At 37.7% G+C, this 27705-nt stretch overlaps 1 protein-coding gene across 4 annotated transcripts in view; it reads right to left on the bottom strand.

Moving 5' to 3' along the window:
- Positions 1 to 27705, bottom strand: part of LOC306858759 (signal peptide, CUB and EGF-like domain-containing protein 1) — a 75487-nt gene that overhangs the window by 31059 nt on the left and 16723 nt on the right. For all 4 annotated transcript variants that reach the window (XM_079399469.1, XM_079399467.1, XM_079399466.1 and 1 more), the window contains exons 4-6: positions 22916 to 23050; positions 3581 to 3706; positions 2548 to 2664 (exon numbers count right to left, since the gene is read on the bottom strand). In XM_079399469.1, the coding sequence (XP_079255595.1) occupies positions 2548 to 2664; positions 3581 to 3706; positions 22916 to 23050 (378 nt within the window). The remainder of the gene's footprint in view (positions 1 to 2547; positions 2665 to 3580; positions 3707 to 22915; positions 23051 to 27705) is intronic.

Genomic DNA, 27705 nt, shown 5'->3' with positions numbered 1-27705 from the left:
AGTACTATTTTATCTCTGTAACCATTATATTATTGGACAATTTAGCTTGTGGAAAACTCAATCATGCCTAATTAGAAAGTTAATCAATCATGCCTAATTGTGCATTTGCATCCATGCCACTAAGTTCAAGATGACTGACAAACAGTACTGGCACAACTTAAAGTGCACCTTTAAATACAATTTTAATGTCACTAAAGATCTTGGAATATCTGAGTGTGAAGATCTGATTGGTCACACAACTGTGCGGTAAAAGACATGTAAATGTGTTTCCTGTGTGCTTCTGATGACTGATGACCCTTCACTTGCTCACAAGCCCATTTGAGCCTAATAAACCCACCTGCCAACTACAAAGTCTCAGTCTCCTCATTACAATGTTTTAGTCCCAGCTCATGAGCACACACACTGTCTGGAAGGTTTTATGCTTATGCACACCTTGAGTAATGATAACGACTGATCTAAATGTTAAACTTGGGGCGTATGTGGTCTCGTAACAGGAAGAAACTTTTATCAGCTAATGATGTGGTAGCTGGACTTCAGTTTAAGCAAGTTCATTGAGGAGACCGCAAAGACTTGTGAGAGCCAAATGACATAAAAGATGCTCTTTGGAACTCATGCACACACGCTGGCACAACAAGTCATAAAAGCCGGTCAAACATCGCAGAGGACATGCGTCTTTCCGAATTTCAAAAGAAAGACAGAACTGAAAAAGAAAGAAAACCCCTTGTCCTCTTCATTTCTGAAGTATTACCCATGGATGCAGCCGCACTCGCATGGCGTATAAAGTTTTCCCTTTCTGCAAATATGGCAGAACTCCATGGGCCGACTAGTTGGCTTTTCCACCATTATCAGGATGATGAATGTGTTTTGCACACAGAGAGTTCAGCGATGAAATTTCCATCATCAAGCTCATCTTCCCAAACCGACTCAAGTACACACATCTCTCTCTCACCCAACCCACCCTTACGTACTTTCGCTAGAGCAAAAATACATCAGAAGTCTCATTTTCTGCTCTAATAGTCGCATAGAGCTGTGTGTGTGAGACAATGAGAGCATGAAAGCCAGACGAGAAGATGAATGACCAAATTAGCGGTGTCGCTCCCTGAGTGTCAAAACTAATGGGCTTTTCCATCATTGAATTAGCCGCTAACTGCTAAAGCAAGGGTTGGAAATCACTGCCATTCAGATTTGATGCTCTCATGAATGCTACATGGGCTGGGATTTTCAGATGCAGATTAACAGGAAACATGAGGTCAATCTCTAAGTTTTCTCTTCTCGTCATCGTTACTAACGACGAACCTGTCAAGTCATATTTAAATGTATGCACATTAAATTGGATTGTTTTTGTGTCAAAAGTGTTTTTGGTCATTTTAGTAGCTTTATTAGACAAAATAGTTACACTTCTCTTATATATTATAAAAGTGAATGAAACAGGGGCTGTGAAGCTACAAAAAAAGTATATGTTCCATCTGCACTGATATAAAAATTTTGTCTGATACTGATGAGCCAATATATTTATTTGGTTATGTATGTGTTACGAATATATGAATATATATATATTCAATTGTTTTACAGTAAATTATACAAGTAAATGTAGGCATTATAAGATTATAATCTACAGTGCAAAAATGAATAGTCCTTCTGAAATAAACATATATAAAGGTGGGGTATGTAATTTTTCAAAAACGCTTAACGAGTACCAAAACAAACGTGTAGCCAATCAGCAGTAAAGGGCGTGTCTTCTCATGACGTGGAGGAGAAAGCGTTCAGTGCACAGGACGGACATTAGCCGAGCGGAGCGACGACAGAAAGATAGAGATGGCGGATAAAAAACAAGAGAGGAAAAAGCCTGCGGAACGATAAGGCAAGAAGTAGGACCTGTGTAAATATCGGATCAGCTTTCCAGCACTGGAGAGAACTCAAGGAGAGGAAGGCCTGCGATCGGACGCTGAGGTTGCTTTGTTTCTTCTCGATAGGTTAGTAACACCGTGTCTGCACCGGAGGCGCCGCACCGCAACAGCTGAAGTCTGCCTACACTGGACATGATAAAGCGAGATAAAAAGTCATACGGGTTTGGCATATTATGAGGGTGAGTAAATGATGGCAGAATTTTCATCTTTGGGTGAACTATGCCTTTGCTTTATGACTGGAGAACGCTACAATGCATATGTTAATAGAGTCTCGAACCACAAGGAAGCAGTTCGTTCCTGGATGCCACATGGACTGGGATGTGGGGTGCTCGTCTTTGAGACGTGAGGCCAGACTTTGGGGTTAGCCGTATCCTATTCATTCTCTCACCGCAGCGTACTGGGACCCTCAGTGCGGAAACTGTGATATGGACCATTCGGCCGGCCTACAAAAACTCCTTCAACAAACATTCTGTCCAATCTGTCAGAAACAGCCTTGCACTCATAACCCTGGTAAAGCTCACTCACCTCACTCTCTCCCCTGTGCTCATTGTGTAAATACGACGAGGCCAAGGTTTCCATGAAGAACTTTGCTAGAAGAGCTAAACGGCAGTGTGTGTGTGTATGAGAGAGAGCGACTTACCAATGCAGGTCTTGCTGTCCGAATGCAGGGCATATTTCTGATGACATCCACACACGGGCCCCACGTCGGTGTCATCACATGTGTGTTGGCAACCACCATTTCCATAGTTACATGTCACTGGTAACACACAAGAACTGTGAGGAGGGCTAAAAAGAAAAATGTACTGCCATGGACACCCTTTTAATCAAGGTACATATTTAATCATGTATATAATCTTGTATATTTAGGATAGAAAAACAAACTTATGTCCAGTAACATGTCCAGTATCTTTTATTAATGTCAAAGGGCTTTGGCTGAACAAAGAGACTGACCAGATATTTCACATCTAACACATTGTGCAATACTTGGACGAATAAGAATTTCAAGGACTTTGGTCCACGGTTTTCCCACTAGCATTAAAAATAGAATTGTAGATGAAAGTTCTCCAGATGTTCAGGCCAGAGCCACAGCTCTATAACTAATATGTCCTTGACAGAGCAGTGGCTGAGGTGGTTTGTTTAAGGAGACATCAGTATTAGAGGACAGACTAAAATCAATCCGTAAACCTGTTGTTTAGCTTTGATCCACCAGCCGTTTTCCTTTGAAATGTATATTGAGAAGCCAACTTGTGGATGAAAGGAAAAATTAAGGGATTTTTCATACCACTTGAAAAGAATCGTTAACTTGGATGAGATCAATACATACATGATGACATTATAATTTGTAGCCAAATCAATTAATAATTACGTGGTCATTTTAAATCAAGTAATTTTTCCCTTTTATTAAAGGTTTTATACCTGAAATAAATACAATAAAAAATACTACTAATTAATACACTAAAATTAAATATTATAAAATAAATATAACTTATAATATATATACACAGTATATACACAGTACTAATTTCTCAATTGAATTTAATGTGTACTTTTATTTGAAAAAATATATATTCTGGCCAGGGATTACATAATTTAAGTATGACATTTTTAGGATTCTGAGAGAGGGAACAGATTGATATTTGTAAGATCAGTAATTTCGGTAAGTTGATACATACATTTGCAGTCACGCTGATTTTCAGCTAGCTCAAATCCTGGGCGGCACTCACAGGCCACACCACCTTTGGGAGTCTCTCTGCAGATATGGGCACAGCCATGGTCCTTATTCATACAGTTCATCCCATCTGCCGAAAGAAAGACAGAGAGAGAAACCTGAGTTACAGTCGTGTAATCTTCCCATTACAAACACTCCTCTGACAGGCTCCTGGAGATGAGCGTGTGATTTTTATGAGTGGTGTAAATTAGTTGAATGTTTCTGCCACAGGACCTTTTTTCACACGCAGAACAACACTGACACTGGCTGACCCGTGGAAACACACACAAAGACTCTCTCCACGGACAACATGCTCAGCAAACAACTACACTCCTTTTTTCTTCTTTCATTTTTCCCTATTTTCTTGTGAGATCGCAAAATCTCTCCTCCTGTTTCACCCACAGGAACAATTCACCCATGAATGAAAATTCTGTCATCATTTACTCACCATCATATTGTTCCAAACCCTTATGACTTCATTTCTTCCAGAGAAGACAAAAAGAGAAATTACGAAGAACATACTGGTTGATTTTTTTCCAAGCATTATTGGCTTTGTAATTTTATTTATTATTAAATTATGTATTATAATATATATAAAAAAAATTATATGTATTACTATATATATATATATATATATATATATATATATATATATATATATATATATATATATATAGTAATAATACAGTGCCATTCAAAAGTTTGTGATCAGTATTTTTTAGAAGTTCCTTCTGCTCATCAAGGCTGCATTTATTTGATCAAAAATAGAAAAGCAACTGTAAATTTGTGAAATATTATTGCAATTTAAAATAACAGTTATCGATTTGAATATACTTTAAGCATATAAGAATGATTTCTGAAGGATCATGCGACACTGAAGACTGGAGTAATAGCTGATGAAAATTCGGCGCTGCATCCCAGAAATGATTTCTATTTTAAAGCATATTCAAATAGGAAACCAATTTCACAACATTACTGTTCTTTCTGTATTTTTGATCAAATAAACACAGCCTTGAATAGACTCCATTAAAAATCTTACTGATCCATTGATCCCATATGGCATGTGTGTATGTTTAGATATATACAAATTGACAATTTTAAATTCAGAAAAGGCCTGAAATTTCAATTAGCTTTTTCTTTCCCTTCCCGTTATCTAATATAGCATCTCACCGTCCTGAGCGAATCCTCCAAGTTTCCTAAACAAAACGATAACATAAAAGCCCTGAATAAAAGACACAGACAAGGGATGACAGAGAGGAACTGTTGGGCTTCTCTAATGGACATCCTCCTCATCTTCAGGCCAAACAATGAGAAAAGAATGTGTGTGTACACAAAAGCAAGTCTCTGTGGAAACATGGCAGGTCCTTGCATCTCTGCCCCCTCTGTAGCCTCTTCAGAAGCGCTAAGTGCTCTCAGGACAGAGCCTAAAGTGGGCTGCTTTTCTGTCGGCGTTCTGGAGGACACCTTGATGTGTCCAATTAACGTGGACTTTGGAGAGGTTGTCAAACCTTTAAACAACAAAGAGATCTGCCACATTTCTCACCCAAGAGAGTGTGAATGTGTGCTACTATGAAGCATTTTTACTATGAAACCATTACTTTAGGCCTGCGACTAGCAGACTAATACTACCATGAGACTTCATTGGGTTTGGTGGTGTTTTAACTGGAAGTGTTGGAGATCAAATAAGACCTTCGGCTCAGCTAAAGTTTTAAACATACCACACGGCAGTCACATTAACACAGACAGGAAGGAAAACTAAATATTGACCCCTTTCACCTTAGATTGTCATTCCTCCATCTGTGTATATCCACAGTAGTGTGCTAGAAAATGTGAGAAAAGGCAATTACAGGAAATTTTAAGTGAGTGCTTGAGAGAAAAAGACAGCCGGCTCATGCACATACGTGTTTAATATCAGTATACACTTCTCCGTGTGTCCATGTGCTCTGTTCCCCGTAAACCCACCACTTAAAAGAAGTGCTCTAAAAGCCCCAAATGCAATGTCAAAAGGGAAGTCACCTTTTAAAGTCTAACGTATAATAATTTATACACCAATTACAGTACAGCTCACTCAGCGTTTCTTCTGGCCCGAAGAAACGGTCTCAGATGTCCATAGATGGACAGAATAGGATGGAATCTGTCTTTGTAGCTCTGAACATCAATGTAATGTTGATAAATTTGAAATAAAAGACCTCTGAAGACGGCCTCCACATCCAACAACTCTTTATAAGGGTGGAAATCTTTTGTTTTAGCAGGTGAGGCTAACACAGAAATATTTAGGAGGAGTCCATGTGATTTGGCTGGCTTGTTAGATGCATTCAAGGTGTCAATGTAAAATAAAATTGTATAATCTTTAGAAATAAAAAATTCAGAACTTTCTGACACAAAAACAAATATGAAAACCTGCTAAACTTTGTGCTGTTTCTGGCAGTGTGTAGCACCTACAGCTCTGCTGATTCTTCCGAAATATCTAAAACCCTGCTTAATATCATGTTTGGAGGGATAAATCTTTTCTGTCATTTTAAGTAACAAATGAACTATAAAAATCAGTTGCCTATACATAAGCATACACACAAAAATATCCACAGGCCCTCTTTTTCCCATCTCTTGTAAATTCCATTTTAATTTAAATCTGTCAGACTTTCAATCTCTCTTCAAATGCACAATGCTATAGGTACTAAGCCATGAATTTCAATGAGGCTCTTTTTTCACCAGCAACCATTGATGTCCTTCAACTGAAAACAGCCTTTTCCAAAAACCCTCCCCAATCTCTTCTTCAAACACAAGCTTTCTTAACAGCTCGTCACAAGTTCTGTCTCTCTCTCTCACACACACACACACACACACACACACACACACAAGCTTATTAATTACGGTTAACATTAAAGTGGACCTTTTTCTGGAACGTTCCCCGGCTAACCCAGTGACCCTTAATGATGTCACAGTGACTGGAGAAAGAGACAGTATTCCAGTGTCTATGTGTGATTCTATACTCTCTCTACTCATGTCTTTTCCTGAATCTGAAGGTTTATAAAGACCTGGTGACTTTAGTGTGATCATACACTAACACGCACTTTAAGCCTCTATCCTGACACGGTGCAGCTGTTTTCTTCAGTGGGGAAAGAGTCAGACAGCAAAAGAGAGAGAAAGAGAATCTGAAGGAAAAAAAAAAAAAAAACACAGCTGGACTTGGATCAGGACAAATCTAATCCTGCACACCTCTAACAAACAGCGATGGACTCGAGCTAAAAATACAACCAATGATCAGTACCTGCAATTGCAACCCACAGCACATAATTCCCCACTATAGTAACTACCACGTATATTTGATATTTTATTAAGTTCTGAATATAATAGTTTTTTTTTTTATACATGTACATACATACATACATACATATACACACACACACACATATATATACACATATACACATATATATACACATATATACATATATATATACATATATATATATATATATATACACACATACACATATACATATATTCACATATATACACATACACACACACATATAGATTACACATACAGGTGCATCTAAAAAAAATCCAATATCGTGAAAAACTTTTTTTTTTAACTTATTTCAGAAAGTGAAACCTTCATATACATTATATTGCCAAAAGTATTGGGTCACCCCCTTCTAATGAACATGTTTGACTACTTTAGTAATTTCTATGAGTACAAATCTTAATGTTTAAGCAAATAATGATATTCTAGGGAATTGTGTGCTTCTAATTTTATAGCAACAGTTTGGACAGGACCCTTTTCTATTCGAACATGACAGTGCCTCTGTGTATAAGGCACGGTTCAAAAAGACATGATTGATTCAGTCAGTGTGGAAGAACTTGACTGGTCTGCAGAAAGCCAAGTCCTGATCCCAGCTGAACACCTCTGGTGTGATTTTAAATGCAGACCTCATCACCGAACACCAATGACTTGTACAGACACTATAAGGACACCCCCTTCTTTAGAACAGAAAACGGCACTAATAAAACTGTGGCAACAAAGATGGAAACATAATTCATGTATTTAAAAATTGTATTTCCATTTCTGTTGCAACAGTTTTGGACGTGTCTAAAATGACAGTACCCTTATGTACAATCATTGGTGTTTGGTGATGAGTTTTTGGCTCAAGGTATGCATATAAAGTCACACCAGAGGTGTTCAGCTGGGATCAGGACTTGGCTTTCTGCAGACCAGTCAAGTTCTTCTACACTGACTGAATCAATCATGTCTTTTTGAACCGTGCCTTATACACAGAGGCACTGTCATGTTAGAATATATATAAGGGTCCTGTCCAAACTGTTGCTATAAAATTAGAAGCACACAATTCCGTAGAATATCATTATATATGTTTAAACATTAAGATATGTACTCATAGAAATTACTAAAGTAGTCAAACATGTTAATTAGAAGGGGGTGACCCAATATTTTTGGCAATATAGTGTATATTTTATATTCATAACATGTAAAAGTAAGACATTTCAAAAGTTTTTTTGTTTTAATTTTGATGATTAGAGCTTACAGCTCATGAAAGTCAAAACTTATTATCTCAATATATTAGAATATTTATATTTGAGTTTCATTAAACGACCATCTCTACAATATAAATTCAGGGTATCTCTTGTTCTTTGAAACCACAATAATGGGGAAGACTGCTGACTTGGCAATGGTCCAGAAGACAATCATTGACGCCCTCCACAAAGAGGGTAAGTCACAGAAGGTCATTACTGAAAGGAATGGCTGTTCAAAAAGTGCTGTATCAAAGCATATTAAAAGCAAAGTTGACTGGAAGAAATTAGGTAGGAAAAGGTGCACAAGCAACAGGGATGACCGCAAGCTTGAGAATACTGTCAAGCAAAGCTGATTCAAACACTTGGGAGAGTTTCACAAGGAGTGGATTGAAGCTGGAGTCAGTGCATCAAGAGTCACCAAGTTCAGAAGTCTTCAGGAAAAAGGTCTACCAAGCCACTTCTGAAACAGAAACATCGTCAGAAGCATCTTACCTGGGCTAAGGAGAAAAAGAACTGGATTGTTGCTCAGTGGTCCAAAGTCCTCTTTTTAGATAAATTAAAATTTTGCATTTCATTTGGAAATCAATGTCTGGAGTCTGGAGGAAGACTGGAGAGGCACAGAACCCAAGCTGCTTGAAGTCCAGTTTGAAGTTTCCACAGTCAGTGACGATTTGGGGTGCCATGACGTCTGCTGGTGTTGGTCCATGGTGTTTTATCAAGTCCAGAGTCAATGCAGCCGTCTACCAGGAGATTTTGGAGCACTTTATGCTGACAAGCTTTATGGAGATGCTGATTTGCTTTTCCAGCAGGACTTTAGCACCTGCCCACAGTGCCAAAACTACTTCCAAGTGGTTTGCTGACCATGATATTACTGTGCTTGATTGGCCAGCCAACATGCTTGACCTGAACCCCATAGGGTTATATCTATGGTATATTTTCAAGAGAAAGATGAGAAACAGTCGATCCAACAATACAGACGAGCTGAAGGCTCAATAGTGCCTCAGCAGTGCCACAGGCTGATCGCTTCCATGCCATTCCTCACTGATGCTGAAGGTTGTGCTAAAGGAGTCCTGACAAAGTATTGAGTGTATAAAAGAACACACTTTAAAGAACTTGAACTTTTCTGCTTTGCAAATCCTTTTTTTGATTGATCTTAGGAAATATTCTAATATTTTGAGATACTGGATTTTGACTTTTATGAGCTGTAAGCTCTAATCATCAAAATTAAAACAAAAAACTTTTGAAATGTCTTAATTTACACAAGAAAGAAAGAAACTCGTAATCTTGAGCGCAAATGTTGAAAAACTAACTTGGAAGTTTTTAGAATTGCGTGGAAAAACAGTATGTCCAGCTATAGACAGGCTCTAAAAGCTGCCAGGGCAGAGCATATCCGCAAACTCAAAGATAATAACCAAAACAATCCAAGGTTTTTATTTAGCACAGTGGCTAGATTAACAAATAAACAGACGCCACCCGATCTAAATATTCCCATATTTAAACAGACCCATTTCAAATCTTCCGTTTATGTCTAAAATTTTAGAAAAAGTTGTGTCTGCTCAATTGTGCTGCTCCTTGCAAAAAAAAAGATCTCTATGAAGAATTTCAGTCAGGTTTCAGGCCTCACCATGGTACAGAAACTGCACTTGTTAAAATTACAAATGACTTGCCTCTTGCTTCAGACCAAGGCTGCATCTCATTGCTAGAATTACTTGATCTTAGTGCTGCGTTCGACACTATAGACCATGACACACTCATAGATCGATTACAAAACTATACTGGTATAAGGGCAAGCTTTAAGATGGTTTAGATCCTACCTGTCCGATCGCTACCACTTTGTTCGTTTAAATGGGGAGTCATCTCAATACAGTCACCAGTAAAGTATGGAGTACCACAAGGATCTGTCCTAGGTCCTCTGCTATTTTCAATATACATGTTGCCTCTTGGTAATATTATTAGAAAATACGGGATTAGTTTTCATTGTTATGCTGATAATACTCAACTATATATCTCAACAAGACCAGATGAAACTTCTCAACTATATAAGCTAATAGATTGTGTAAAAAATGGAAAAGATTGGATGACCAATAATTTCCTCCTATTAAATTCAGATAAGACAGAGATATTACTTATTGGACCAAAAAACATTACACAGAATCTCTTGGATTACAATTTAAAACTAGACGGATGCACTGTTACGTCCTCTAAAGTCAAAAATCTGGGTGTTATATTAGACAGCAACTTGTCTTTTGAAAATCATATTTCCCATGTTACAAAAACAGCATTCTTCCATCTTAGAAACATTGCCAAGCTTGGAAACATGCTACCTGTTTCTGATGCAGAGAAGCTAGTTCATGCATTCATGACCTCTAGACTGGACTATTGTAATGCACTGCTAGCTGGTTGTCCTGCATCTTCAATAAACAAGATACAGATAGTCCAAAATGCAGCGGCTAGAGTTCTTACCAGGTCAAGAAAATATGATCATATTACTCCAATTTTACATTTTCTGCACTGGCTACCTATTAAGTTCCGTATCATTTACAAAATATTATTACTTACCTATAAGGCCCTAAATGGTTTAGCTCCTGCGTACCTAACTTGTCTTCTACCACGCTACAATCCAACCCGCTCTCTAAGGTCGCAAAACTCTGGACGTTTGGTAGTACCTAGGATAGCAAAGTCCACTAAAGGAGGTAGAGCTTTTTCACATTTGGCTCCCAAACTCTGGAATAGCCTTCCTGATAACGTTCGGGGTTCAGACACACTCTCTCTGTTTAAATCTAGATTAAAGACACATCTCTTTAGCCAAGCATTCACATAATTCATCTTATAATAATTCATCTGCTGCATTGTGCTTCACTGAAACCTGGCTGAGTGAAAACATCCCGGATAACATGCTTCATTTGCCGGGATATCAGCTGTTCAGATCAGACCGCATCACGGCGCTAACGGGGAAAACGAGAGGTGGTGGACTATGTTTCTACATAAATGAAGGTTGGTGTTCAGATGTAACAACTCTGAAGAAGATGTGTTCTCCTAATTTGGAGGCCTTCTTCATAAACTGTAAGCCGTTCTATTCACCCCGCGAGTTTTCATCCTTCATTCTCGTGAATGTGTACGTGCCTCCAGACGCGTGCGTGAGCACCGCGATGCAACAGCTGGCTGAACAAATATCTGAAACAGAGCAAAGGTACCCGGACTCTTTTTTAATCATTCTTGGAGATTTTAATAAAGCAAATCTCTCCCGCGAACTGCCAAAATACAGACAGCACATTACATGTCCCACCAGAGACAGTAATATATTGGATCATTGTTACACAATAATTAAAGATGCATATCACTCTGTCCCACGGGCAGCTCTGGGGCTCTCTGATCACTGTTTGGTTCATCTCATACCGACCTATAGGCAAAAACTCAGATCTTCTAAGCCTGTACTAAGAACTGTTAAGAGATGGACTAATGAAGCAGAGCAAGATTTAAAAGCTTGTTTTGACCTCACTGATTGGAGTGTTTTTGAAGCCGCTGCCACCGATCTGGATGAACTCACAGAGACTGTAACATCATATATCAGTTTCTGTGAGGATATATGCATCCCCACCAGGACATTCTTATCATTCAATAATGATAAACCGTGGTTTACTGGGAAACTCAAACAACTTCGTCAGGCCAAAGAGGACGCTTACAGAAGTGGGGATAAAATCTTGTATAACCAGGCCAGGAACAGACTAACAAAGGAGATCAGAGTGGCTAAAAAGAACTACTCTGAGAAGTTGAAAAAAGAACTTTCAGCCAACGATCCGGCGTCGGTATGGACTGGTCTGAGGAACATCACCATGTACAAGACACCACCCCCACAGTCTGTGGAGAATCAACAACTGGCTGACGATCTCAATGTGTTCTACTGCAGATTTGAAAAGGCCAGACTGACACCCAGCACCCGCTCTGATCTGCACTTCACACATTCACCTTCCCCCCCTGCAACCCCCCTTACTCCCTCCCCCACCATTCTACCTGCGTTTAAAGTCTGTGTAGAGGATGTGAACCGGGTCTTCAGAAAACAGAAATCTAGGAAAGCTTCAGGACCAGACGGTATTTCACCTGCCTGTCTAAAAGTCTGTGCTGACCAATTGGCCCCCATCTTTACACAAATCTTCAACAGATCTCTGGAGCTGTGTGAAGTTCCCTGCTGCTTCAAACGCTCCACCATCATTCCCGTCCCCAAAAAGCCCAAAATCACTGGACTTAATGACTACAGACCTGTCGCACTCACGTCTGTGGTCATGAAGTCACTTGAGAGACTGGTCCTGGCCTACCTGAAGGACATCACTAGACCCTTGCTGGATCCTCTTCAGTTTGCCTATAGAGCAAACAGGTCTGTGGATGACGCTGTCAATATGGGACTGCATTACATCCTGCAACACCTCGACAAACCTGGGAATTATGCAAGGATCTTATTTGTGGACTTCAGCTCGGCCTTCAATACCATCATACCTGACCTTCTCTCAGACAAACTGAGACAGCTCTCTGTGCCCTCCTCCATCTGTCAGTGGATCACCAGCTTCCTGACAGACAGGCAGCAGCTAGTGAGGCTGGGCAAACTCACATCCAGGACTCTCACCATCAGCACTGGCGCCCCTCAGGGTTGCGTTCTCTCCCCACTGCTCTTCTCTCTCTACACGAATGACTGCACATCAAAGGACCCCTCTGTCAAGCTCCTGAAGTTTGCGGACGACACTACAGTCATAGGCCTCATCAAGGACGGTGACGAGTCTGCTTACAGACAGGAAGTTGAGCAGCTGGCTGTCTGGTGCAGTCTTAACAACCTGGAGCTGAACACGCTCAAAACTGTGGAGATGATAGTGGACTTCAGGAGAAACCCCCCTGCTCTCCCCCCACTCACCATCATGAACAGCACTGTGACTTCAGTAGAGTCATTCAGATTCCTGGGCACCACCATCTCTCAGGACCTGAAGTGGGACAATCACATTGACTCTATTGCGAAAAAGGCCCAGCAGAGGCTGTATTTCCTCCGCCAGCTAAGGAAGTTCAACCTGCCTCAGGAGCTGCTGAAACAGTTCTACTCTGCAATCATCGAGTCTGTCCTATGTTCTTCTATAACTGTTTGGTTTGGTTCAGCTACCAAAACAGACATCAGAAGACTACAACGGACAGTTAGGACTGCTGAGAGAATTATCGGTGCCCCTCTGCCCAGCCTCCAAGAACTTTACACCTCCAGAGTGAGGAAAAGGGCTAAGAAAGTCACTCTGGACCCCTCACACCCAGCTCACTCTCTCTTTGTACTGTTGCCCTCTGGCCGGCGCTACAGATCACTGAGCACCAGAACAGCCAGACACAAGAACAGTTTTTTCCCCCAGGCCGTATCCCACCTGAACAACACATAACACACCCCGGTACTGTACATCTGTAAATAACCCATCAAACCTTCATCTGTACATAGGACACATGCACATTCACAGTTCTGTCTATGGTCATGTCTCTTTTCTGTATATTTGTATTTTTATTACTATTGTTATTCTTAATTATTGTATATTCTCTTCATTAGTGTTCTTTATCACCTTAATTATATGTTGTCTGCACTATGTTTGTACTTTCTGTACTGGAAGCTCCTAACACCAAGACAAATTCCTTGTGTGTGCAAACACACTTGGCAATAAAGCTCTTTCTGATTCTGATTCTGATTCTGATAATCTTGTACTGCAGTTATACCTGATCAAATGTACATTATTATTATTCTTTAGCTTGGGTTGAACAAATAATTTTTGCTTAGATGGAACAGCAGCTACGCTAATTATGTCTCTATTTGTTTCTCTGTTTCTGCCACAGGAGTAACTAGAAATTACAGAAGCTTCAGTCTGGATCCAATCCTTAATTGATCTGAGATGACCGAACACCTGAGAAAAGATAATGCCAACCCCTCAGAGGACCTCAGAGGATGCCAACCCTCAGACAACGTGCAGAATTACCAAATTTTTCCAGAAGTTAAATATATTAAGGTTCTGCAATATATAAATATCTTGTGGAAACTTAAATTCCTGTAGAGCTGCTTTGCAACGATTTGTATCATAAAAAGTGCTATACATATAAACTTGAACTTGAAACTTGAACATGTAATGAAGCTAAAATATATATGAAAGTTTCACTTTTTGAAATAAGTTACAAAAAAATTCAGTTTTTCACGATATTCGAATTTTTTGAGATGCACCTGTGTATAAATATATATACATATATAGTCTGTACACAAAGCTATCATGTGACTTTATAAGACTTAGAGTGTACTACAATGGACTTTTTTTTTTGCTACTTTTATGGTGCTTTTGCACTTTTTTTGAAGACAAAATTTGAAAAAAATAAAAAATAAAAAATCTGACAGAATTCTCCTTTTGGGGTGAGAAGTCCCTTTAAATTAACCTTAAATGAACCAGCCTGAGAATATTTTCTTCCTTTAAATCTAAGTATATTTGCTTTGCATATTTAAACAGGTTTCGACAGCTGGCCCTCAAGTCAAGGGAAAAGTTACGATGCTCCTTATAGCCAGTCCATCCCTCCTACCAACATGACTCTACCTGCAACAGTCAAAGTACATCGCTCTGGAAAAAAACTGTTAGGGAAAAGACAGAGAAAACTATAAAAACAGAGCAAAAGAGGAAATGCAGAAGCTTATGAAGGTTACTTCACCTCAAAAGCTAATATTTAAATCACAGTATTTATAACCAGCGGAAGAAAGTGGGCAAGACCTTCAGTGCCCACTTGCTGTCAGCACCTCAGAGTATGTGTGCATGTGTTTGTAAGCAAGTGTGTGTGTTTGGTACAGTTCAATCAAAGTTCTCCCACCCTAAATCTGGCACAAGTTTCGACCATGAGAGGACTGAAATAGTTCTCAACACACCACTCAAAACACTTCACATAAAGAGTTCTAAATCATTCACCATTTCATGTAAAAAAACAAAACAAAAAAAAACACAGCATCACTAGGACTACAAGCACAACTATGCTCGTGCCCTTTGACCTCTGCCGTGACCCTGCAGGATTCCACCATCAGAGCAGGATGTTTGCTGGCGACTCGGGACAAGAGCGGGTGGCAGTTTTTGAGTGAAAGGTTTAAAACACTTACATGCACACACACACACACACACTCAACAGCTTTCTTCCCAAGACCATTCCGTATTTTCCCTTCATAAAAAAAAAAACCCTTCATTTAAAAACTGCATGTTGTGTTTACTTGTGTTATCTTTGATTAATATTTAAATTTGTTTGATGATCTGAAACATTAAAGTGTGACAAACATGCAAAAAAATTAAAAATCAGGAGGGGGGCGAACACTTTTTCACACCACTGTATGTGATCAAAAATACAGAGAAACAGCATCATTGTGAAATATAATTACAATTTAAAATAACCGTTTTCTATTTTAATAGTATATTTTATGTTGAAAACAGCTGTGTTGCTTAAAGGGGTCATGACATGTTTTTTTTTCTTGAGGTTTACTTATGTTTATTGCACACAAAAAATAAAAATAAATGTGGAAAAAAAAAGATTTTTAACACTCATTCTGACCCTCTGTCTAAAGCGACCTGTTTTAAAGGGATAGTTCACTCAAAAATGACAATTCTGTCATCATTTACTCACCCTCAAGTAGTTCCAAACCTGTATGAATTTCTTTGTTCTGTCGAACACAAAAGAAGATATTTTGAAGGAAGTTTGTAACCAGGCTGTTTTGGGGCACCACTGACTTCCATTGTAAGAAAAAAAAATACTATGGAAGTCAATGGTGCCCCAGAACTGCTCTGTTTCCCACATTCTTCAGAATATCTTCCTTTGTGTTCAGCAGAACAAAGACATTCATACAGGTTTGGAACTACTTGAGGGTGAGTAAATGATGACAGAATTTTCATTTTTGGGTGAACTATCCCTTTAAGGGGCTTGTCAGTAATCGGCCACTGTTATGATTGGCTAACGTCATTGCATAGGAAACAGTATCAATGCCTCCTCACTATTGCATGTGAGTGTTTTGACAACATGATCAAAATAAAAACGTCATTTTCAAAGAAAGCATAATTAAATCATTTACTTATGGTTTATGAGGCAGCTGCAGTCAAATCTAGAACCGCTTCATCTTTCAACAAATGTTTCTTTGTGAACTCATGACACTGTGCCTCATTTACAAAACAAAACGCTCCGAACAAACCTCTGACACGATCCAGGATGCCATTAAAAATAAACTATCCAATTAGAAATACTATCCTATTAAAAATAATGGGAAATTTGGTTTGTCATGTCATGACCCCTTTAATATCTTTCTGGTAACCATGATACATTTTTATTTTCATGCTTTTTTTAAATGAAGAGAAGGTTCAAAATAACTATTTATTTTGTGAATTTCTGAATAAAAAAAATATTGAAATATATACATTTTACTGACACCAAACATCTATTGCATAGTCTATCTGCAAGGGTATTTGTGCAGATGTGATAATATGTCTCTATCAGGGTATGGAAGGTGTGAAAAGGACTGCACTGTGTGTGTGTGTGTGTGTGTGTGTGTGTGGTCGTATTCCTCTCATATGCCCATAAATCATCAGATCAGCCTGCATTTCTCCGCCAGTGTCTGAACAGTAGGGGTGGCGCTGGGGTGAGCCAACGCATTAATGATTTTTCTCAGACAGAGAGAAAAAGAGAAACACGTAGATAGACCTGAAGCTTGTCATGTCATATAATGCATAGGCAGGAACATCACTTATGTGTATGAATTGTATGTATAGTGCTTTTTTGTCAATTTGGGAGCTTGACAGATGTGGCCACTATATATACAAGTCAGTTTTAAAATTTATCTTCTTGTTTCAGATGAAAAATAACAGAATGCAGGTTTGGAATGACACAGGGGCAAGTAAATAATTGCAGGATTTTTAGGTGAAATATTCCTTTAAATATTTGGGAAAGTTTCTGATTCATTCACACTACACTGCCAAACCAATTGGTTACCTCTACCATTCCGAGTCCGATGAAGCCGACGGGCTGTTGGCAGGGCACAAAAAAAGTAAAGTCCTAATTTACAACCCACCAAGAGTGCCAGGATTTCAGCGGTTGAGAAGAATAAGGTTATTATTTTCACAACATGTGGGGACATCTTGTGCCATATTTAAAATCCCATTAGGAGCCAGGGATTCATTTTCAAACTGGACCGCTCGGGTCAGCAGAACATGCAACAGCAGCATAGTCAGATCTTAAGGAAATTCATGTAATGTCAGATAAAGTTTGACTATAGGTCCGAAATGGTATTCAACAGAGTATTGAAAAAAAAATATATATATATATATATATATATACACACACACTGGTAATACATGTCCTTATAGATGCATAAATATTCATCTTCAGCCTGCTCTCCATTACAGAGAGAAAAAAAATGCAAGCAAATGAGGGGGACTGATACTGCAATAAAAATAATCTACAATCTGTTTCTATCCAGAGCGGGAATAGAGATGACAGAAAGTGAAGGGTTTACATTCACTAAGTTAGGCTGTTCTGACTCCATCAGTGGCACTAGGCCATCTGGAGCAGAAACTCAGTTTATAACTGTGTAAACTAGAGGGATCCAAAAAAAACGAGGAATGTTTGAGACACAACTATAAAAAAGAATAATGAAAGAAAATAAATAAATAAATAGTGGAAACACGTCCCTGACAACTCACAGCTATCAGGCTTTATCATTTCCTTCTGTGTGTTTACTTGTATACATGTGTCTTACTATTTCAACTCGCTGCGATACACAGATGGATAGACAGATTGATGGATGGATAGAGTGAGGGATGGATCGATATACACAGACAGATAGGAAGATAGATAGACAGACAGACAGAATCTATCTATCCATCCCTCAATCTGTCTATCTTTCTATCTGTCTATTCATCCATCAGTCCGTTTCTATATCTATCATCCCTCAATTTGTCTATCTATATTTCTTTCTGTTCATCCATGTGTCTATCCATCCCTATCCGTCTGTCTTTTCATCCCTCAACCTGTCTTTCCACCTCTGTCTGTCTATCCATCACTACAGACAGATAAACAGACAGACAGAATATGCTTATTGCATATGATTATTCATTTATGCATATTCATAAATAGACCACAACAACTGCTTTAAACCACATTCTTTCATAAACTATGTGAGGTGTTGTAGAAGTGGACATACAGTAAAACAGTGACCCACGCAGGTCAATAGAACTGACAGAAGCCTTAGTCAAAAGAACATGGCCTCTTATAGAGCTCTAGTTTTCCACAGCAGACAGACGGCGCCAATGTCACACGCACACACACACACACTTATATCGCACTGCGCTAGACTCAGGCCAGTAGGACGCACTGGTGAGTGAAGAATTGTAAACACACAACACCACACATCTCTCTCTCACACACTCTCACACACATATACATAAGTCTTAGGCACGAGCCAATGGGCTATACTGGTGACAGACGAACTGAAAACAAGAAACACACACACATTCACACACACAGATTCCCAAACACACACTATTGATGAGTGAGGGTGATGAAGGAAGATGAGAGGTTCATTTAGGGTGAGATTAAACGTGTGAAAGCTTGCCTGTTTGTAATCAGTGTGTCTGACTGTGAGACCAAGGCAGATGAGGAAGACTGTACGAGGGCTTAAAGGTGCAGTGTGTCATTTCTGCACCACTAACGGCACCAAACGAAATTGCAAATGATGGATGAAAGCTGTTGTTTCTATTCAACATTATAAACTCAATTATATTATTCATTTATTTGTGTTATGCAATTTAAATAACCATTTTATGTCATTTTATATTGTTTTTAAATAATGTAAAATTATTAACAAATTATATCTTGGTGTTTCCATTCAGTTTCTGCGATATCACAAAATTTGCCTAACAATATGTAGGTGGAAACCTGGATATTGTCTGCATATTTTCTTGATCTGATAAAGGCTAATCTGATTGGCTGACTTTATGCCTTTACAGTTAACAGCCTTTTGTGATTGTGCGAGTACCTCAAGTTTTATTATTTTAGGATTATTGTCTTGTGTAAATTATTTAAAGATTTGTATGTCAAATATCTTACATTTAAATAGTACTAAAACAAATTAATAAAAAAAAAAACATTTAAAAAAAGTGATTAAAAAGCATGAATTTCAAGGATAATCATTGGCTCTTTTTATTATTTATTTTAAGGTTCTTTTTGAACCTAAACTAATCTAACTGTATTCCTCATACAATTAGTAAATGTAAAAGGTGGCCAGTCTTTCCAGTGGAGAGTTTCTGATTTCTCTTCGGTTTACAGTGGATATATAGAGCTGTGTCTGCGTGTGTGTGTGTGTGTGTGTGTGTGTGTGTGTAGCGTGCAGAACCATCCAGGACTGCCACAGCACATCAGTTAGCTGTCCACAAAAACAACCCTTTACCTTGTTTACAGACAAGTACACAAATGTACCACGCACTCACATAAAAAAACAGACATGCTACTACAGTATTTACCAAAGTTTTGTTTTTGAAGTAAAAATACTACTTGCAGGAGAAGAGATTCACCAAAAGAGTTATGGGCTTCCCAAAAAGCAAATATGGAGCTTCTCTATCCCACTTCTTATATTGTATATTTTTCTGCCCAGCTCCTGACTGGCTCTATCATTCTCCTCCATCTCCAATCTTCTCCCATATATATATATATATATATATTCTGAACAAAGCCTTAAAACTAGGAGAGGATGAAAAGAAGGGGGTCGTACACTCCTCTCCACATTCCACACATGATTGTGAGAGACATCAAAGATGCGATTACGAAGCAACCCACTCTCATTCATGACTATGTGTGCGAATTGTTTAGATTTGCGTAGTGTGTGGGAATGCATCCGCCTCGACGTGGAGAAGCATCATTAGTTAAATCTGACAGGCGGAATGAGAAAGCACAAGAGGGTCGCATGATCTGCACATGCACACGTCATGAAGTCACACGTCACAACTGACTTTACCAAGCACCGAATGCACCATGCACACACAAAGACATGCCCGCTGGCCGCCTGCGCGTTCATGCCTTCAACTTCAACCTCCGACCTTCAACTCTGTCCAGGGTTCAAGACAAGTACAGAAGTGAGATGTTGCTGAATTGGCTGTTCTGAAGCCACAGTGAGAATTATAGAGCACACATGGACACATGACAAGAATATGGCCCATATAGCCCAATAGGACATGACAATCTTTCACCAGCGAGTAATATTATCAATAACTTTGATGTTTAGTATGGAATTACATTTGTGCTACACGCATTGGACATTACTTTTCATACAGATGTCACAAACAGTCCAAAAATAGTGTTTATTATAATAATAAAACACTGAACTGCCAGGGCCGTCGCCAGAAAATCTTCAGTGGGGGGGCATTTCATTTTCATAGGGGGGCACACTTTATGATCTCAGAAACAGACATTCACCAAAACAATAACAACCTGTATTATTACTTAAATTGATCAAGTTCTATATTAAAACATATTTAAAAAGATAGTCTGTCGATAATCTGTCTACTTTTGTGTTATTATGTTATATTATGACTTTTATTTAGGCTATGTTAGAATCACCGCTCAAATCACCAGAGTTTAGTTCTGTACACTCGCGAATCTTCTCTTTGTAAGTATGTAAATGGACTATGTAAATGGAGATTCACTTAACTTTGTGAGATCGTGATGAACTAGATGGGTGACAGCTTTTTAATTGTTAAAAGGGGAGCTTTCTATGTCATATTATCCATTCAGAATTTGAATATAAGTTTTATTTATCATGCTGCTAAGCATGACAATAGCAATATAAAATCTGATTCACGATCGCATGCGCAGCTGAGCAAAGGGAGATTTTTTTAAAGGAATTTAAGGGTTTTAGGCTATGATTTAAAGTTAAGACACTATCTTGTATGATTTATCTATACATCATGCTACACTATATGCTACGCTAAAACGATTATATATTTTTTTAGCTATCTGTAGGCTTATAACAGTGAATTTGTATTTTAAAATGGGAATACAATGAATTTATGACAATGTTTTATATATTTTACATTTTTTTATACAAGTTAACAGTGGAAAGTTCTTTAAGAGCACCTGTAATGCAATAAATTAGCAAAAAAAAATTCGAGCCATTTGTAAAACATTTGCTGCATGGATTAAAAAAAAAAAATCTGCTATAGCCTAGACTCACATCAGACAAAATTACATAAGAGAGAAAAAACTGAAGTTGTCAACAAATCATTTAAATGTTACGGTATTTAGAACAAAGGAACATAAAAATCAGAAAATGGAGCTATAAAATTATACTATAAATTTATATATACAAATCAAAATAAAACAAATTATAGCCTAATGGCATTCATTATAAAGAACATATAAAAGTCTTACCAAAACTAATGTATTTAAAGAGAAACTGAATGCGGCACGAATACAAATGTTTCCCACAAGAGGCTCCGGCGCGATTGCTTGGATTGACTTTTATTTGTGTAGGCCTACACTCACAATAAAAACAAAACATTGTGCTTTTGTAAAATAAATAAAACAAATAAGGTGAGCTTTCAGTCCTCTCGGTTTCCTTGAACTTGCACGGACCCAAAAATAAAACGAAACTACAGACAATTTATTTTATTCCTTTTATATAGGCTTATGTTGTTTTATTATGCTTTTTTATGTATTATGCGCTGCAGGTGCATGAGGTGACTGTGTGAATCCTTATGTGCTGCTATTTGCGCGCCCGTCCGCTACACCACTGTGCTATTAGCTTCCTAATAAGTTACCGTTGTAGAGATTAGTGGTTCGAGCTAAATGCTGCTGAATATATTATTTTCTTCCTGCCCCCTAATGCCCCCCCTTGGCGACAGGCCTGTGAACTGCACATCTTAAAATGCATGATAATATAATATACCTACAATATATTCCTTGAAAAAGATTTATTATGCATTATCTTAAAGCGTGTATAATTTCATTTTTATAATAAGTTAATTAATTTTATTTTTAATTATATTTTTATTACAATTATTTCAATAATAATAATAGTGCTGTCAAACAATTAATCGCGATTAATCGCATACAAAATAAACGTTTTTGTTTGCATAGTATGTGTGTGTTGTGTATATTTATTATGTATATATAAATACACACACAGTGTATATATTTTGAAAATATGTACATGTATTTACTTACATGTCTATATTTATACTCATATAATTTATATTATATATAAATATATTTAATATACAAACATAACATTTTTCTGAAATATATACAAGCATATGCGTGTATTGATATATACAAAATAAATATACACAGTACACATACATATATCATGTAAACAAAATATTTTATTTTGTATGCGATTAATCACGATTAATCATTTGACAGCAGTAAATAATAATAATACAATTTTAACGATGATTCAAATTATTTAATAAGAAGAGACCAACATCTTAAGTTAACATTCGTTTTTGTTATCGTCTTTTCATTAAATTCAGTAAATGACAAATTTATTAAGAGAAGCAGTTGGATTTTTATGCATTTATACCTTAACTTGTAGCTTAAAACTTAATAATAATATAATTCGATCAGTACTCCAAAAGTTAGATTTAATTACATAACGGTGTAGGAATTTAGACCAACATGGCAAAACTACAAAAACAAGCTAACAATGAAATGACTGGCTCATCTAAGAAGGACAAAAATACAGTATTAACAGGATGAGACTCACCATCTGATCGGTGGATACAGGTGTGCTGGTTGTCACTCAGGAAGAAGCCATTTTTGCACTGGCACTCGTAGCTGCCCATGGTGTTCACACAGATCTGCTGACAGCCGCCGTTGTTGTCCAGACATTCATCCACATCTAAAGAGACACAAACACACACGGTCATTACAAAGCACACAAACAAAGTCATTCAAGCACAAGGATCTTGGAAAAACCACCATGCTTTGTCTCTCTGCGTAACCAAAGCCGGCTCAGATCAGGTATTTGCAACCGTGTTTGTTTATCCGGAGCTGATTTTCCTTGATTTCCTCTCGGATACTATCGGTTACTGAAGAATGCAGCTACTGAAGAATGTTAATTAAATGAGTAGTTTGATATTCGAGATTCCAAACACATCTACCAGACAAATAAACCAGAAAACAGACATCAAATCATTCCAGCATAAATAAGAAATTTAAAGCAATATCTGACATCCAGACCCAGTAGTGGCTAAATCGTTACTTTTTAAATACTCTGGCTAAACTAAAATCTGTTTGGATGAGAGTATCTTGTAAGTCCAATCTGTATGCGTGTTTGCCCATAGCTTTGTCTTTGACAGCTCTATAAATGGCATTGTGGGTATGTTGGTTTGAGTAACAGCGTGACACTGGAGACCAGTAACACACATGGGTGAGTTTTATGCAGCCTTAACACAGCAACCTGCCTCTGTGGAGTCAGCAGCCCATAACTCTCTCTCAGGGGTGCTATTATGTCTCGGAGTAACACCACTGCCACTCTTCTGTCACTCTTCACTACTGAATGTTTATGACAACATAGTTTCCCACCTCAGGCTAGACGTTACAGGTCCGTAATCACCATAGATACTTGACGACCACTAAAGGGGATCATGTTTGGAATTCACATTGTTGCTGTAATTTCAATAGACAACATGCACATGCTGGTCGTATTACTCCAGCATTTTGTTAAACAAAAAGCAAAGCAAAGCAAAACAAAAGCAAACAAAACCAAATTAATCAACAAACCCAAATCAACTCCCCCCCTCAAAAAAAAGACCAAATCAAACCAAACACAACAAATATTTAATAAAAAAAACAAAGCAAAAACCAAACAAAATCAATTGAAGCAAAACAAATTAGGCAAAACAAACCCAAACAAAAACAAGCAAAACCAAACGAAACAAAAAGCAAAAACAACAAACAAAAAGGCAAAAATCAAATGAAACCAAACAAAAAAAAAAAAAAAAAAAATCCCCAAACAAAATCAAACTAAAACAAACCCAAATCAACCCCCTCCCCCAAACAAAGTCCAAATGAAACCAAACAAAACACAGCAAAACAAATTAAATTAAACAAAAACAACAAACCCCAAACAAACCAAAAAGGAACAAAATGAAAAAACAAAACCAAATAAAATAAAACAAAACAAACAAAAGGCAAAACCCAAATGAAACCAAACAGAACTAAAACAAAACAAAACAAACATTTAGAATTTATATATAATTTGAATAGACAACAGTAAATTCTGGTAGCGTACTCATAATATTAAAATTACTAGTAAATGTCAAAACACAACATTATTTGAGCCAAAAATACTTATGTAAAAATACTTATAACTGTGTTTTATTTTTAACTATTGAGCTTCCACGTTGTCACACAGTCATTAATAATGCCACTTCCATAAAGGATGCATGCCCTAAATCCTACTTTAAGAGGGGAAATGATAGAGCAGAACAATACTGAACAACAAGTGAAGAACAAAGACAACTTCTGCATATTTTTATAAGATGCATTGTAGAAAAAAACTATAGTAATAGCTTCAATAAATGTTACATTTAGAAAGAATATAGAAAATTGCAGAAAACGTACCCCTGAGCTATGGATCCTGAGGCTAAGGTTGGAGCCTTTACTTCCACTATCATATCTATCATGGATAAAACAGTTCCATTAAAGAAAGTCTCTATCACAAACACAGATAAGCCTTGGATGACTGTTCAAATTAAAGATCTGATAACTGCGATGCTCCAAGCCAAAACAATGGTTTAAGTCAGTGAAGAACTTAATGGGGATGGAAGGAGATAAGAGTGACATGGTGTCTCAGGATCAAAACATCATGTAACGTGAGTGTGACACACTGGCTAGGCACTTTGCTTCTGTGTGGAATTATGCGAGCCACATTTCTTTGTCTGAGGAAGAATTCACCTGCAAGTTGTCAAATTGTAGTGTACCTGCTCTGAGTATTGGACAAGTTAAGACTAGACTCCGTGAATGCAGCCAAGGCTGCTGGTCCCGACTGCGTTCCTCCTTGGGTGCTAAAGACTTTTCATGAAGAGTTGGCACCGGTGTTATGTGACATCTTCAATACATGTATCTAGCATAACATCTTTCCAAAGCAATGGAAGGAGGCTATAGTCAAAGCAAAGCCTAGTTTTCCAGCAGATTTCCAGCTGTGTTGGAAAAGTGTTTGAAGGAATCCTCAGAGATGCCATTCTGGAGGATACAGTTACTAAGATTGAACCATCACAACACGGCTTTATGAGGAACAGATCAACTGACACTGCCCTGATTCAAATTCTGCAGCACTGGAATGAAGCACTTAACAGCTCTCCCAAAATAGGTATACATGCTGTTTTTGTTGACTTCACTCAAGCTTTTGACACAATTGAACATAGTCGACTGCTACGTTCCTTAGCTGACTTGCATGTCAGACGACCCCTTTGGCTTACTGTAAGGAGCTATCTGAGTAACAGAGAGCAGAGGGTGAAGTGGGGCTCCTGTGTGTCTAACTCCTTTACAGTTCCAGCTGGTGTACCTAGGTGTAAAACTAAACGTCATGAACTCTCCTTTATTCCCCGTGCTCTAGAAAATTGTTATATGGATAACTTATGGGTCCCTGATTAGGATGCCTTTTCTGTGAATCTGTGTTATTCATATATGTGTATGTATATACTGTATATGTATGTATGCATGTATATATATGTATATTAGTATTTATTTTTATTTTATTTTTTATTATGCTTGTATATCAGCTATCTTTTATTTGTTTCATATTAAGTAATGATTGTCTTGGGGAATGTGTATTTTTGACACATTTCAGCGTTTTGTACTACAATATCCTGTCATGTCAAACTTTAAATAATACTAAACTAAACTAAATAATTGTTTGACATTTATGAATAGATACATGGCAAATTATTTGTAAGTATGTTTCCATCTGTCTTGTTTTAGTATAATCCGGTTCTATTGTTTTCAAGCCACTTACAAAACTCGCATTGAATGTTATAAACTGGAAGGCTGAATGAGCATCAATGCTTCTGTAAATGAGGTGCAGAAACAACACACCAGTTTCCTCCACTGGGTGAATATTCAGTGCTGCACTCAAACACACTAAAGTCACTGTTGTGTATAGATAGAGACTGCAGTGACTGTTTCCACACCGAGTCACATTTACATGTCTTTTGATAACGGCACTGTGTGACAGCTAATGTGGACATGTGTTTATGATTACTGCCCTGTCTGTTTGGAGTTCGTTGAGAGGCAGCAAATTTTACAAGCTCTTTATTTGTGTGCGTAAAGACCTTTACAGCCGTTAGCGCCTTCACTATCATCTCCCGTCTAGCTTAGGAGCTAAGACTGCTGGGCTAAAGGAGACTAACTGTCTAATGAACTCGGGCTTTTGTGTCCTGAGTGGATCTTGCTGGTTTGTACACTTTATTTGTGCTAACTTCTTTTGCTGAAGTCTGAACTTGCTATTTATTCTCTATTTTCTTTGAATAAATTACAATAATATGCATCAGCTGAAAGACGTATGAATGTAGGACATACAAGTAATCTCATCCACAACATGCAGACACAACCACAGTTTAATTTGGTCACAGTGGTTTATTATGTGGCTCCTGGCTTTACCTGGGGACATAACTCTTATTTTAGCATCTGCAGGGCGTCTCGTTAACGCAGCCAAGACAGCAAGGCCTTTACTGTCCTATTATCTACTGTACCCATCGATAGAGGGGGTCTTTATGCCCTCGTCCACAGAGGCATGCCTGTCTGCCCCAGGAACCGAAAGCTTTTCGTACTACACGGCAGGGTTTAAAAATCTGAGATTACTTGTGAAAATGCTTCTATTTTGCATTGATTTAATATAAAAAGAATCTCAAAGTCAGAGATTGAAATAGCTGTCATCAAATACTTCTATTTATATAATTCAAAGTATATTTTATTATGTTATAACCTACACTGCCATTCTAAAATTTAGTCAGTAAGATTTTTAATCTCACCCATAATGCATTTATTTGAGTGTTCAAAACAGTTGTGCTACTTAATATTTTTGTGGAAATCATTTTCATTTTCAGGATTATTTGATAAATAGAAAGAACTGCACTTTTTTGAAACATAAATCTTTTGCAATATTATAAATGTCTTCACTGTCACTTTTTGGTCAATTTTAATGCATCCTTACAGAATAAAAGTATTAATTCCTTACTGACCCCAAACTTTTCAACAGTGTTGTATGATGACACCTGTGTAATTTGTGTCTGCATTTCCAAAGGATTTTTAGGAGAAGTATATGAGACACACCAAATAATAATTATAAAAATGATAACCGAAACACAACCAAAAACTCCACGTCTCCTAAGCTATAAAAGAGCAAACTTTTAGCAATAAAATTTTCCTTTGGGAAAGTGTTGCCATGTAACACCCTAAATACACAAACTTTTCGTAATTACATTTTACCCCAAGCACATTCTAAATAATTATCGATCTTCATTTACAAGTGTTTAAAGACTTTATGAAACT

Source organism: Barbus barbus (assembly GCF_936440315.1).
Source record: "Barbus barbus genome assembly, chromosome: 39".
NCBI lineage: Eukaryota > Metazoa > Chordata > Actinopteri > Cypriniformes > Cyprinidae > Barbus > Barbus barbus.
This window is presented reverse-complemented; position numbering and strand designations above follow the sequence as displayed.